This window comes from Scardinius erythrophthalmus, assembly GCF_964197995.2.
Source record: "Scardinius erythrophthalmus genome assembly, chromosome: 18".
NCBI lineage: Eukaryota > Metazoa > Chordata > Actinopteri > Cypriniformes > Leuciscidae > Scardinius > Scardinius erythrophthalmus.
The window spans coordinates 39,214,410-39,229,850 of NC_138238.1; the positions used below are offsets into that span (position 1 = coordinate 39,214,410).

At 38.6% G+C, this 15,441-nt stretch overlaps 1 protein-coding gene across 3 annotated transcripts in view; it reads right to left on the minus strand.

Moving 5' to 3' along the window:
• Positions 1–1,554: 1,554 nt before the first annotated feature.
• The window catches only part of LOC308707226 (uncharacterized protein), a 14,566-nt gene continuing 679 nt past the window's right edge, over positions 1,555–15,441 (minus strand). For 2 of the 3 annotated variants that reach the window (XM_081393497.1, XM_081393498.1), the window contains exons 2-6: positions 9,698–13,263; positions 8,619–8,712; positions 5,016–5,065; positions 4,611–4,651; positions 1,561–2,865 (exon numbers count right to left, since the gene is read on the minus strand). In XM_081393497.1, the coding sequence (XP_081249623.1) occupies positions 2,808–2,865; positions 4,611–4,651; positions 5,016–5,065; positions 8,619–8,712; positions 9,698–13,258 (3,804 nt within the window). In that variant the 5' untranslated portion in view covers positions 13,259–13,263 and the 3' untranslated portion in view covers positions 1,561–2,807. Of the gene's footprint in view, positions 2,866–4,592; positions 4,652–5,015; positions 5,066–8,618; positions 8,713–9,697; positions 13,264–15,441 lie in introns of all 3 variants that reach the window. The other variant, XM_081393499.1, reaches the window with a different exon arrangement.

Sequence of the window (15,441 nt, forward strand, 5' to 3'; positions counted from 1 at the left end):
TGGGGATTCACTTTGAATTCAATTGTCTTGATGTAAGTAATCAACTCAGTAATTGTCACGGTGATATCTAAACATGGCATCTGAGGACTATTTCTCATTTTTCTGTTATTTTGCTTTATTTCCAGATTCACTCATAGACTCGTTCTTACGCACTAGAGCTCGTTCACACATGCGCACTCTTCAGAAACAACGCTTTAAAACTCTTGACGAACTAAAAGACGTAAATGACATTTGTATGTCTTCTAAATAAAAGACTTAGATTGCACTGAATGTCAGCTTGGTTATTTTGATCAAGATCAGGATTTATTGAGTCCACATGTCATGCAAACTAGAAACTCTTCTTCTAACCACAGGTCCGAGATCTGTCGCTCGAACACACAACTCTGCGATGCGGTTTGCGAATGTTCGTTATAACGATGGTTTCGGGAAACACAGACTCGTTGAACTGCTGATAACAGCAGAACTTGCAAACATAGTTGGCTAACGAGGCTTTCAGGAAACACACCCCTATATGTCTGTAAAACCTCAACATCAAAATAATGTTACTTAGACCTTATTTTAGAACGTTCAGACAACATTCAAAAGGAACGTTCCAATAAAATGTAACATTCCGTAACCAAGAAGAAACGGAATGTTTTGAACGTTCGGAGAACATGCAGGACTAACGCTTTCATAACTTAATGGGAACGTTGGCAAAACGTTCTTAGACTGTGTTTTGTTTGCTGGGCGAAGTTGTTTTTTAGTGGAATTGCTATAATTTGTCTTTATGTGTTTTATTGGTAACACTTTACAATAAGGTTCATTATTTAATGTATTAACTAACATGAACTAACAATGAGCAATAATTTTGTTACAGTATTTATTAATCGTTGTTAATGTTAGTTAATAATAATCCAGCTGTTCATTGTTTGTTGAACTAATGTTAACAAATACAACCTTTGATATTAATAACGTATTAGTAAATGTTGAAATTAATATGAACTAAGATTAATAAATGCTGTAGAAGTATTGTTCATTCTTACACTCTAAAAAATGCTGGGTTGTTTCAACACAATTTTGGGTCAAACATGGACAAACCCAGCCGCTGGGTTAAATTTTTTAATTACTTTTTTAACCCAACGTTTGGGATGTCCATATTTGACCCAAAATTGGGTTAAAACAACCCAGCATTTTTTAGAGTCTATAGCTGATATTAATACTAAGGTAGTTAACTAATGAACTTTATTGTAGAGTGTTACCGTTTTCTCTTGCGCTAACACGTCTGCATGAGCTTTACACATGTATTGGGAGTAAAAGCTTAGTCATGTCACTTTGATTTGGTTTCAGCTGTCGGAAACTTAACTCTGAAACCTGTCTCAATCCTGTCTTTGCAATACAACTGTCTTCCTGTAAGTTCAGATTTATTCAGAAATAAATCTCGACTAAAATGTGCACGTGTTTGTTTTTGCAGGTTTGAGTCTCTGGCTAAAAATATGTGAAAATGCAGGAAAATGATATTATGAATACATACGATTGCCAGTATATGAGCAAATACAAATGAGTGTGAGACCAGTTAGGCAAAATAAAAGAAGCCAGTTTATTACGCTGACCAGCTCGGCTCAGTCAGTTCAAGATAAATACATTTTGGGGAAAGAATGTGGACAACACAACAGAACCCTGCTCAACCCTGAGATTAAGATTTAACACATTTGAGAAACACAAAAATGGTTTTTGGTGCATTTGGTGTGATACTAAAACATGACAATTCATTCAAGTTAGAAAAAACTAAAGATTGGCACAAACAGACGTCAGTTCGTCAGATTCATCCTAAACTTTGGACAGAAACACTGAAACATATAATCTCTACACTTTAATGCACTGCGTCTCGACATCCCCGTGTCTCTCATTACAAATAAAAGACGTGCTTTCTGGGTGAAAATCATAAATACACTGATTTGTCTTAGCAAGGCAGCAACAAATTAAGAAACCCACTTTTAATACACAAAAGAAGTTCAGCATTTCACAAACGTTGAATGGAAATACTGATTGTTCAATGTCCAAATGAATGCTTTCTGAAGTCAAAGATGAGCAAAAACAAATGCATGAACTTTCCTACAGGTCATCAAGATAAACTTATACTCGTTATCCGTTCGCAAGATATGGCATACGTGTTGAAGTGCACAGAACCAACAAGAGTATCCACCGCATGTATATTCAGATTTCTAATATTCAGCATTTCTTACAATAAAACATGTTTATGAATCACACAGTTAATGCAGCTGAACAAGTGGAGACGCATTCAGAGTGTAAATGTGGCGTCAAACAGGAGGAACTGGAGGATCAAACACCAGAATTTTGGCCTTCAATTCAGAAATTAATAAAATCATCTTCGACAAAAAAACTTAATTTCCCATTTTGTGTGCGTTTTTTTTTTTTTTTTTACACAAAGTGCCTTTCTACATCGCTGTCACGAACCCCTGCTTTCCTCACTTCAGCCTCTGGAAACGTTGTTTTGTAAAGAACGATTTTCCATGCGACTGAATATATAGTGAGGATTATGAAGAGGGATTTACATCCTGACAAGCAGAACATTTAAAATTCAGTTCATAAATTAAGACAGAATAAACAAAAAAATTGATTTAAAAAAAAGAATTATTATATAACAATTTTGCCCCCAGATATAAATATGAAAACCCATATTGTGAAAAGCATGTTGAAGATGGCACAGGAAAGGTGACGCGCCGCGGAGGTTCAGTCTCTCGATGTGCCGTTCTCCGAGTCTCGAGTCTCGAGTGCAGTGAGCGATGCGGAGGAGTGCGAGAGAGTCATCAAGGCCTTCGCTTCTGAAGGTCCAACAGGAACACGCGCTGGAGGTCAGAGGTCACTCTATGGGGAGGACGAAGAGGACATTAACACACGTTTGGATCCGAGCAGAATGAGGGAAGCGTGAGCCACGTTTAGTTTCAGTTTATTTACAGTGCCGGGAGTTTGGGTTTAGATTTAATAGGCTTGGCGCTTATAATAAATCCCACTATAATTCATGTTTGTTTTATACCTATTCTGTTCTGAGAAGCGGTAACACTTTACAGTAAGTTTTCATTGGTTAATATAAGTACTTATATTAGTTAACTCTTTCCCCGCCAGTGTTTTCAATCATTTTCACAAGAAGTTTCACAGCCTCAGGAATATATGAATATCTGAATACATGCAATATATCAAAAGAAAGAACAAACCCTCTTCTTTTAAACAAATAAACCCGTTTAATATAAGCTTCATGCATTCTTTTTTTATCAACACTTGAATGGGAGTTTCATTTAAAAACATTCTTTTTTGAACATCGACATTTCATTCTGTAACATTCTGCAGTTTATGCTGTTTAATGTTGCCGTTATTTCACATATGCACATAATTACACAGGAGAAGCAGCAGAAACCGGCGAGATCATGTGTTTTGATCAGGAGATTCTGTACTCTTTCAGTAGATGTGTTATAGCGCCCCCTACAGTATGACAGTGGAAACACGGAAAGCTGGAAAATTCTGTCAATGGCGAGGAAAAAGTTAAAGGAACACGCGACTTTTTGGGACTCACAAGGTCACATGACGTCACAACAAGGTCACATGAGACACAGCCATCTTCTAACCGTAGACACACTGGGAACTATATTCTCAGAAGGCGAAGCACTGCTACTTGGGCGGAGTGATTTACTCGCAGCGCCTGAAGAAGCCCGTGGAGAGGAGCAGAGTTCCTCAGAGTTGGAGTAAATCACTCCGCAGAAGTAGCAGTGCTTCGCCTTCTGAGAATATAGTTCCCAGTGTGTGTACGGTTAGAAGATGGTTGTGTCTCATGTGACCTTGTTATTTGTTCACGCTGTGACTATACACATCACAACATGTAATTAGGAAAATGTTGGCGTTATTTTGTCACTTATTGTGAGCAGTATGCTAGCTGGAGCCATTTACCTCCAGTCTTTGTGCTAAGCTAGGCTAGCGGTGGGTGCGTCAGACAGAGGTACGGCACGCACGGAGATGAGAAGGGTGTGTGTGGACTTATCTAACTCTGGGGGATACGGGGAATAAGATAAAGTCCCAAAAAGTCACGTGTTCCTTTAATATGCTTTAGAAGTGTTTCGTTGTTAATTTCAACATTTACTAAAATTGCATCTTTTAATATTATTCAGTGGATCTGAGCTAGTATGAACTAACAATTTAACCAAGTAATAAATACTGTAGCGCTCATTATTAGTTAATGCATTAATAAACGTCAGCTAACAGGACCTTTCACTGTAAAGTGTTCCTTGAACCCCATTAAATGGATTTGCTGGAGTGAGGACGACTAAAATACGTTTATACTGTTAATGATGTTTGAAAACGTTGTTCAATGATATTTGACATTATTTTTGAATTTAATAATAAAAAGTGACTATTCCACTATGTGTATTTTTTTCTCTCAACAATGCAGTTTTGACAGAGGAACAATTCGTGTTAAAATATATATAAACAGACTATATAAAAGAGATGGAATCTAACTAAACAAAAACATTTATGTGCATGTATTGCAAAAGAGACCGGACATTAAGAGAAGCGTGTTTAAAGAGTGCAGATCAAGCTCAAACCTCTTCCTCCAGTGTCACCTGTTGATCTGACCATACGATGATCCTTTAATGGACTTGTTCTAATCAGAGGAAAACATTACAATAAGCACAATATTGAGCATCTTCATTTTAAAATACTCAATTAAAAATAAATATACAAATCTAATACTTAAAGTCCCCTGTGGTGAAAATCCAGCTTTTAATGTTGTTTATTTCTCTGAGCTAAGTGAGTGAGTGGAGGCGGGGCTCATTTGCATATTCAGAGAACCACGCATACTAAATTAGGCAAGGGTGTCGAGTTACATTCAAGATATCTGAAAACGTTTAAATGTCGTTTTGGTGATCAAAGATGAGTTTTAAGGGATAAAATGATTGGCTACAGGAGGACTTTAAATATTTTACATTGTCATCTAGAAAAAGGTAGAAAAATAATTATACATGTACCTTGTGCTTTCTGCATTTCATTGAGAAATTATCCTCATTTAATACACAACCTATAATAAAGACGAGGAAACACACATCAGTTAGTCCTGAAGAGAATGAAGTGTACAGCAAAACAAACTAAGAAAAATATAAATCCTTTAGGAAGTTACCAGCAAATCATTATGAAAATCTCTAACGTAACATTATCTTTCCAAGGTTTACCAGTTTAAATCCAACTCATAACACTTAAAAAAATAAAAATAAAATAAAAATATACACAATACATATACACACACATATATACATACATATACACATATATATATATACACACACATTACAAAAACAGAAAACTCAGTGTTGTTCTGAATTCAGTAACTGCTAAAACATCAACTGTTGTCTCCACTTTCATCAAGAAAAGACTCAATTACATCATTTTCTTCATGCACGGGCAGATTCACACGCTTATTTCCTGTGTCTATTTCCATGCGTGTCTGAACACCGGTTTAAACACGTCTGCTCAACACACACACACACACACACACACACACACACACACACACAAACACACACACAGCTGTTCACAGGCAGATCGCCATCAAAAGGCCTGTTTCCAAACAATGCAATGCGTTAAATCCTGTTCTCCACGACTAAGTCGAGACGACATCACTGTGATTATATGAACATGCAATACTGTTGATGAAAAAAGACTAAAAAGTAACTTAAAAATAAAAACTTTACAAAAACATTTTCTTCCCAGTGTTTTATTTAATCTTTGCAATCTGGCAACCATGAGAATACAGCGCTGATGCTGAGATATTCTGCTCAGTCTGTGTTCCTTCACAAGATAAACTGTAATAAATCCAAACATAATCTCGACTATCTTGTTTGCGAAATGTGGTTGCGGAGTAAATGCACTTACGTCACCTGTGTGTGACAATACGGTCTTTTTTGCTTTTGTTTTAATAGAATAACAATAAAAGAAGAATTTAAAAGTAGAATTTAGAAAATTTAGAAATTTTTTAGAAATTTAGAATTCCTATTGGAAATTTTACTGTTTTAGCTTTTGAGTTCTACTAGTTTTTATAATGTAGAGTGTACATTTATATGATAATATTATAAAAGAGGGAACTAGAGTACATGAGTAAAATACACCATGAGGTGACACTCTCTTGATATGCGTTTATAGCAGGGGTGGGCAAACTACGGCCCGCGGGCCACATGCGGCCCGTTAGGCTTTTTAATCCGGCCCGTCGAGTGTTTAAAAAATTGTCATAAGATCGCATTCATTTGGCCTTTTTCTTGCAATACTTTATATATATATATATATTGCATTGCATATATTTGACAATCGGAATATCAGATATTTCATGCCATAGCTAACAAATGTAAAAAAGGAAAAATGACATAAAAGCAGATCATAATTCATTCAGCGCTGTTGTGGCTGCGGTGTGTCACGTAACAAGTAATGACGCGTCACCATGGAAACCAAACAGACAGCGCATAGACTTGTTGCGGGTTGCACGTTAATGTTTTGTCCTTTTTTGGAAACTCACAGAGAAAAAAATGTTTGGTGACCGCTTGCACACCTGTTTAGTTTTTCCTTTGTCTGCTATTTAGTTTCTTTGCTCCTCTGGATTTGTGGATGTATCCTGACTGATTCCGTTTACCGACCTTTATCGCCCGGCTATCGACTAACGTTACGCTCCCCTGTCTGACATGTACAGAACCCGGTTTTGTTCATGTTCTGATCTGCCTTTGCTTTTTATGTTTTATTTTATTATTCTTAAAATAAATTTGTATATTCATTTATTTCGTTTTTTTTTTCCCACAAATGTATGACTTTTGGAAGTGCAAATTGATTGCCATATGCATTTTTAATAAAGTTGAATTAATGTAACCTTCTGTCATTTTTACTTTTTTAAGTGTACACTTGCAGGTGTTTTGTTTCTAATTCACTGTTAGGCCCTTTAAATAATAATAAGGATAAACAATATTTTAAAAGTAGGCCTATAGGCAATAATTATCTAACATCTGACTAATTAAAAATTAACCTCAAAACATAACATGCTAAATGGGGGATATCCAACAGTATTGTCATAATGTCTCTCTCAGTTGTTGAATTTCGGGCAGACGTTGCCACAACATAAATGTGTTTGCTCAGCCCGATCTCATGAAAGTGTGAATACCACGAATTGTATTTGTAGTGCTTATGATACGCAGTTTTCGCGTGCATATGATACGCACTTTATGGCGTGTAATAGGCACGCACTCCGCACCCCTAATCCTGACCAAAGGGTTTACAGTGCGTAGCATGCATGCATGCAAAAAAAACGTTTTTGGCGTATAAATGGCACGAGAAATAAAATTTGTGGTATAGATACGCACTTTCATGAGATTTGTTTCAAAATCTGCTGGGCCGGCCCTCTGTCAAATTTTGAAACCCAGTGTGGCCCTTGAGCCAAAAAGTTTGCCCACCCCTGGTTTATAGGTTAAAGTACGAGTGTAAAAATATATTTTTTTTCAACATGACATCATGATCAGTAATCAAGACTACAATTTTGAGAAAATAGTTGCAATTATCAGTTTAACAATTATGCAGCATGACTATCAAATGTAATTTTTCTTTGATAAAAACTAGATTCAAATTCCCAGACTTTCAGGCCAGGTTTCACAGACAGAGCTTAGATTGAGCCAGGATTAGGATTAAGCTTTGTCTGTGAACCCGAGCATTAGTCAACTAAAACTATCGGTCTAAATGTGGAAAGGTTAAGATGGACATTTTACACAGAACTAAGACTAAAGGCCCTAGGACCACAGCACAACTATCGGCTCATTCGGTGTCAACTCAACCAGAGGACCTGGATACATTTTTTTGATTTTGATTATAAAACATACAAAACTTGAAGAAGAAAGACAAAATATTACATGTTATGGATGTATATTGACTTGAGTAATCCACTATTTTGTAGAGGAGGGTCAAAATGACCATTTTCACCTGAGATTTGAATCTGAGATTAAGACAGGCATGCAAACTTGAGGCAAAAAACACAAGAAGTGCTTTTTCCCATTTTTTAACTGTCACCATTGGCATATAATACAACAAATATTGCTAAAGTCAGCAGATTTTACTAAAGATCCACCAATCTCTGTGTAAAAATAAAATGATGCCGCCGCCATCTTTCTGAAGCCATTTTTTATTTATGTGTCTATGTGGTGTTTTTAATCTACTTTAAGACACACCATGTGTAAATTCATAAGTCGACAGCATTGCTGAGTATTTCCTCCTTAAAACTGCAGTGAACCAAAGACAGTCTCAAAAACACGCTTTGAAATCGCTGGCGTTTCTGACGTCACAAACTACCTTGTAACCAATCAGATCAACGTGTGATCGTCAACCAGTGGATCTCTGAGCTGAGTGAGTGGAGGCGGGGCTCATTTGCATATTCATAGAACCGCGTATACTAAATGAGGCAAGGGTGTCAAGTTACATTCAAGATATTTTGAGGAGATAAAATTATTGACTACAGGAGCTTTAACTTTAAGACTAAATAAAATTAGCAGGCAAAATTAACCCAACAACATGCGTGTATTGTGCAACATCGTCCTTGTCGTGTCTCTCACCTGACTGAACCGCACACATGTAGTGATACTTGTTCAGGCAGCCTTTGAAAACGCATCCCAACATTGCTCCCTGTTTTTGGCACGTCGAACAAACCTGGAGAAACAAACAATTGAGTGTCATTATTGCAGAGCGTTTGATGTTAAAGGGATAGTTCACCCAAAAATGAAGATTAGCCCATGATTTACTCACCCTGAAGTCATCCTATTCTTCTTCAGACGAATACAATCGGAGTTATATTAAAAAATGTCCTGGCTCTTCCAAGCTTTATATTGGGAGTCAATGGGTATATTTTTTTGGAAGTCAATCAAAGTGCATCTATTGATCATAAAAGTGCATCTATTGATCATAAAAGTGCATCTCTCCATCATAAAAGTGCATCTATCGATCATAAAAGTGCATCTATCCATCATAAAAGTGCATCTGTCCATCATAAAAGTGCATCCATCCATCATAAAAGTGCATCTATCCATCATAAAAGTGTGCCGACATGTAGCGCCGTTGTGCTTCAGGCGACCCGAGTTCGAGTCCCGGCTCGCTTCCAACAGACGGCTGTTAGCATCGATTTACAGCAAAAGAGTAACCCTTGAACTTGACGTACAACGTAATGATGAACGCGGTTGCCCAGCCCTGTTTGTTTGAACCGCGAGAGGCGTCAAAGCTTACGCTACTCCTACATCATACATCGTCAAGTGTTACTCTTGTGGCGTAAGTCGACTTGCATAGGCCGTCTGCCGGAAGCTAGTTATTTTAGACTATTAAGTTTTAAATATGGATATTTCTCATACACAAACGCAACGCTTCACTTCAGAAGGCCTTTATTAACCCCCGCAAGAGCCGTGTGGAGCACTTTAATCATGAGTAGATGCGCTTTGATGGACTTCCAAAAAAATATACCCATTGAATCCCATTATAACACTTGGAAGAGCCAGGACATTTTTTTAAATATAACTCAGATTGTATTCGTCTGAAGAAGAGTGTCATATACACCTAGGATGACTTCAGGGTGAGTAAATCATGGGCTAATTTTCATTTTTGGGTGAACTCTCCCTTTAAAGAATCTGTGTATACGAAATCTTACCGACACTTTCGCCAACCTGACGGCTTTCTCCAGCCCATAGAGTTTCCCCCGAACCAGAAAGACGCCGGTGGCCCATACGGCACAGTCCTGGTGGAGCCAGTGTTCGTTAGCGTCAAGAGGAACCACAGGAGGGCTAAACCAATCAGTGGCGGCGTCCATCTTAGGTTTCTTTGCTGTTGGACTAGTACATGGCTCGTTCCATCTCGACTCGCGGAAAGAGTTCGTCCAATTGCCTCTAGAAGACGGATCCGAGTCACTATTATCCTCCTCCTCTAATGGATTGGGAATGACTTTGGAGGCCGATTTGTAGCCTTCAGGGAAATACGGCCCATGCAAGTCTCCAAGGTCGTTCGCGTTCGACGATCCCCTGCAGAGACAACAAACTAGCACGTCGCTCCGCGAGCCGTCCGCGCAAACTCGACCGTACTGCAGTCCCGGATTTGCAGGCATCATTCCAGAAACAATCCCAGCAGACGCCGAACGCTTCCCGCGCTTATTCTCCGGATAGTTCACAACCGTACAGGTGGGAAAGTCCTTGAGATGCACGCGTACATACGGCGAAAAGCTCTCGTCCCGAACCTCCTTCTTCTCTTCCTTGTAGTTCAGACATTTGAGTTTAATCTCAGGTTCCTGTGGTTGGAAAAAAGACGTGTGGTCAACTTTACTTTTGTGTTTCTTTCGTTTCCGTTTGCTAGCGTGTGATTTCTTCGCCGAAGTTGGACGTTTGTTAGCGGTCGTTTCTTTTCGCGGGATTTCAGGGCGACTGATTGTTACGGAATGACAGTTTCTTGTCTTTTTCTTTGCTGATTGGTAAAATGCATCTAAAGTCTTTGCATAAGATGAGGTAGATCTTTCTTGGCATCTCCGTGAGCGTCTGATTTCTGTTTGTTCTTTCTGTAAAAGCAATGCCGTCTTTTCCTCGGCATCATCATGCATCCTTTCCAGCAAAGTGGAGGACTTGTTTTCCTTGGACTTCCTCGCCTGAGGTTTTATTGCACGTACGCGACTCGATTTGTACCTGGTGGGTTGGATGTTCTGAACAATGGCTCCCATCCTTGTGCCTCTCCGGGCTCTCGGAGGAAGGGTTTTCCTCTCGAACGTCTTTTTGGTGGCGAGCGAAGACAAACCATTGCTTGTTTTGAACGCATCCATGTTTGCTTGATTTGCAGATTCACCGTTGATGGACTCGGCTGGTTTGTTGCTGGACAATTCTGTTGTGAGATCAGACTCCTTTTCTTGCTTTTGCTTCCCATCAACTGCTTCTCCGCTCGTCAACACATTCTCCATTTGCTCTGCAGGAGTTGGTTCGGGATCAGTCAAGAAATTTTCCATTGACTCTGCTGGAGTTGATTCGGGATCAGTCAACACATTCCCAATTTGCACTGCTGGAGTTGATTCGGGATCATCAGTCAACACATTCCCAATTTGCTCTGCTGGAGTTGATTCGGGATCATCAGTCAACACATTCTCCATTTGCTCTCCTGAAGGTGATTCAGGATCAGTCAACACATTCTCCATTTGCTCTCCTGAAGGTGATTCGGGATCAGTCAACACATTCTCCATTTGCTCTCCTGAAGGTGATTCGGGATCATCAGTCAACACATTCCCAATTTGCTCTGCTGGAGTTGATTCGGGATCATCAGTCAACAAATTCTCCATTTGCTCTCCTGAAGGTGATTCAAGATCAGTTAACAAATTCTCCATTTGCTCTCCTGAAGGTGATTCGGGATCAGTCAACACATTCTCCATTTGCTCTCCTGAAGGTGATTCGGGATCATCAGTCAACACATTCCCAATTTGCTCTGCTGGAGTTGATTCGGGATCATCAGTCAACAAATTCTCCATTTGCTCTCCTGAAGGTGATTCAAGATCAGTTAACAAATTCTCCATTTGCTCTCCTGAAGGTGATTCGGGATCAGTCAACACATTCTCCATTTGCTCTCCTGAAGGTGATTCGGGATCATCAGTCAACACATTCCCAATTTGCTCTGCTGGAGTTGATTCGGGATCATCAGTCAACAAATTCTCCATTTGCTCTCCTGAAGGTGATTCAAGATCAGTCAACAAATTCTCCATTTGCTCTCCTGAAGGTGATTCGGGATCAGTCAACACATTCTCCATTTGCTCTCCTGAAGGTGATTCGGGATCATCAGTCAACACATTCCCAATTTGCTCTCCTGAAGTTGATTCGGGATCAGTCAACATATTCTCCATTTGCTCTCCTGAAGGTGATTCGGGATCATCAGTCAACACATTCCCAATTTGCTCTCCTGAAGGTGATTCGGGATCAGTCAACATATTCTCCATTTGCTCTACTGAAGTTGATTCGGGATCAGTCAACGCATTCTCCATTTGCCTTGTTGAAGTTGATTCGGGATAAGTCAACACATTCTCCATTTGCTCTGCTGGAGTCGATTCGGGATCATCAGTCAACACGTTCCCAATTTGCTCTCCTGAAGGCGATTGGTGATCAGTCAACACATTCTCAATGTGCCTTGTTGAAGGTGATTCGGAATCATCAGTCAACACATTCCCAATTTGCTCTCCTGAAGGTGATTCAGGATCAGTCAACACATTCTCAATTAGCCTTGTTGAAGGTGATTCGGGATCAGTCAACACATTCTCCATTTGCTCTGCTGGAGATGATTCGGGATCATCAGTCAACACATTCCCAATTTGCCTTGTTGAAGTTGATTTGGGATCAGTCAACAAATTCTCCATTTGCTCTCCTGAAGGTGATTCGGGATCTAATGGACCAATGAAGTCTTGGTTTATAGACACAGCGAAGCTCGTGGCTCCCGGCTGGCTTGGTAAAACGACTGGCTCCTTGGATCTGGAGATAAGGAAGACGAGCTCCGGGTTTGCGTTCGGACACAATCTCTCTGGATCCGTGCCGTTGTCCTCCGGGAATCCTCCCTCGAAGGGTCCGACGTTCCACAGGGCATTAGCAGCTCCATTCTGAAGTTCGTCTACGCTGATGGGAAACCTACACTCGCCGGGATCGGCTTGTAAAGACTTGAGCGTTTCCAAAGCTAGGTTTTCCATATCCGGAGGTTGCTGAAGATAGCAGAACGCCGCTACATTCTCCACAACTTGAGCCGGCGACATGAAGCCGAACGGCTCGCAAGATGCTAATCCGACCGGAACGGAAACTTGCTGGAGACTGTGTTGATCCACCTCCACCGGGAGCGCCGCGTCTCCCACGTCTTTCCCGGGATCATAGGCACGAAGGAACGCCGAAGGAACTCCGTAAACCGGGGAATGCTCTGAGAAGACATGTGACCGGCTCAGATACGATAGCATGACGGTCGTGTTGGAAAACGCATCATCCGGTTGGATCTGCTCTGTGGGAAGCGAATCAGAGCCATTCTCGGGAAGAATCGTCCCATTGCTGGTCCCAGGATTGACGAACCAGCCCGGCGTCTGCACGACACGCAAGGCATCGATGGGATTCGCTTTTAAGAGGCATTCCTCTCTGTTCCGCGTCAGATCGAAGATGTTGGGAAGGACAGACAGATCCTGAGGCTGTAAACCATCGGAGTTGCTGGGAGGCTCTTCCATATCAACTGGGAGAAGAAACAGGACTGTCAGTTTTATTTAAGGACAGTTCACCCAAAAATGAAAATTCTGTCATCATTTACTCACCCTCATGTCGTTCCAAATAGGGATGCATGATATAAAAATTGGCCGATAACTCTTTATATTATGAAAACCGATAACCGATATATTGGCAGATAAATCTAAATCCAACTTTTTATATAATTTTTGAGAGCCTGATTACAAAAACAAAAGTCTCATGTCCAAATCACACATTATAATGATGTTCTCATTATAATTTTATGTAGCCAATATGACAATATGTTGCACTGAACTCTATTTTCCTTTTTGAAGTGATTCAATCATATTTCAGCAATTCAATTCAATCAGCTTTAATATATCGGCAAAATGTTCTTATTGGGCCGATAACGATAACATTGATCATATATCGTCCGATACCGATATGGTGGCCGATATATCGTGCATACCTAGTTCCAAACCCATAAGACTTCTGTTCACCTTTGGAACACAAATGAAGATATTTATGAAATCTGAGAGATTTCTGTCCCTACATTGAAAGTCTATTCATAAAATAAATCCATATGAATAGGTTAAGTACGATTGAGCTTCCGTTTACCATACTTGAGTGCTCCGTGTTTGTATGTGAAAAAAATCTAAATTAAAACTGTTCATCATATAAAGTGATCGAGTCTCTTCAGAAGACTAGGATTAAACTAGAGATTTGGGTGAATAGACTTTCAATTTCATTTTAAATATCTTCATTTGTGTTCAGAAGATGAGCGAAAGTCTTCAGGGTTTGGAACGACGTGAGAAAATTATGACAGAATGATCATTTTTGGGTGAACTATCTCTTTAAAAACAATGCAATTTCACCAATGTGTTTTACAACAATAAAACACAAAAACTAAAATAACAAAGTTGATAATAATAATAATGAAAATTTGCCTGCGATATATTAAAAGATGGATCTTTAGTACACCCTACTTTTCCTGCATATGCAAAATACTAACATAATATAAACTATTTAAACAAATCTTCACTGCATTACTGTTTATATCGTCATAAACTGTATTATTGCACTATATAGCAAATCTAAACTGCTGGATTGGTCATTTTGTTGCAAAATATAAACTATATTATCACTCAGCTCTGCTAAATGTGACTATAAGGCATGGAGATATTAAGGTATTTTAAACATAAACATCATTATGTATTCTGTAAAGCTACTTTGAAACAATGTGTATTGTGAAAAGTGTTATACAAATAAATTTGTCTTGACTTAAAATATATATATATATATATATATATATATATATATATATATATATATATATATATATATATATAAAAGACACTAATAATAATATTAAAAAACAAAAACAAAGATCAGTTAGACTCTCCACAGCTGGTGATATGCCGAAGAAATAGGTTTTTAATTTGGACTTTGGAGAATTATTAAATAAATTATCAACACACTGCTTAATATCAGAAGTAAACCACATTACATTTATGCAATCAGTGTTGGTGACGTTTGCACAACAGTGGAAACATTACGCAAGAGCTTTTGTGCATTGAAGAGCATTGCTTAGAAAAGACAAGCAGGCATAATAAAGTAACGTATTGCACTTAACAGAAGTTATACCTATACATTTTAATATATACCACATTAGCAAATTATGTTTTACATTTTTTTTTTTACATTATTACTTCATCAGAATGGGAGAAAACCTGCCAATAGCTATGCATGAACAACACGCATGAAAAATAAAAACTATGTGAGAGTGTGTGTGTGTGTGTGTGTGTACTGTATATATATGCAAAACTTAATGAAAGTAATTATGTCTGAAAGCAAATGAGGAATATTTCCTTTATTTCTCCTGCCAGATTTTAAATATCTTTACTCTTGATAACTTAAACACTGTATTAATTTAAAATAACATTAAATACTTATTTTCTAATATTTGTATTTTATATAGAAATAAATAGTGCATAATTAAGTTGTAAATATGGTCTAGCACCACGAAATCCCCTCAAATTACAAAAAAAAAACAAAAAAACTTTTTCTGAAACAAAATACATCTATTTTATTATACTACCAAAATGTAGATGTATTGTCTTTGACCGGTTTGCTGAATACCAAATATATACCACGGTGAAGTATTACCATAGTACTTTGTCAAGGTATT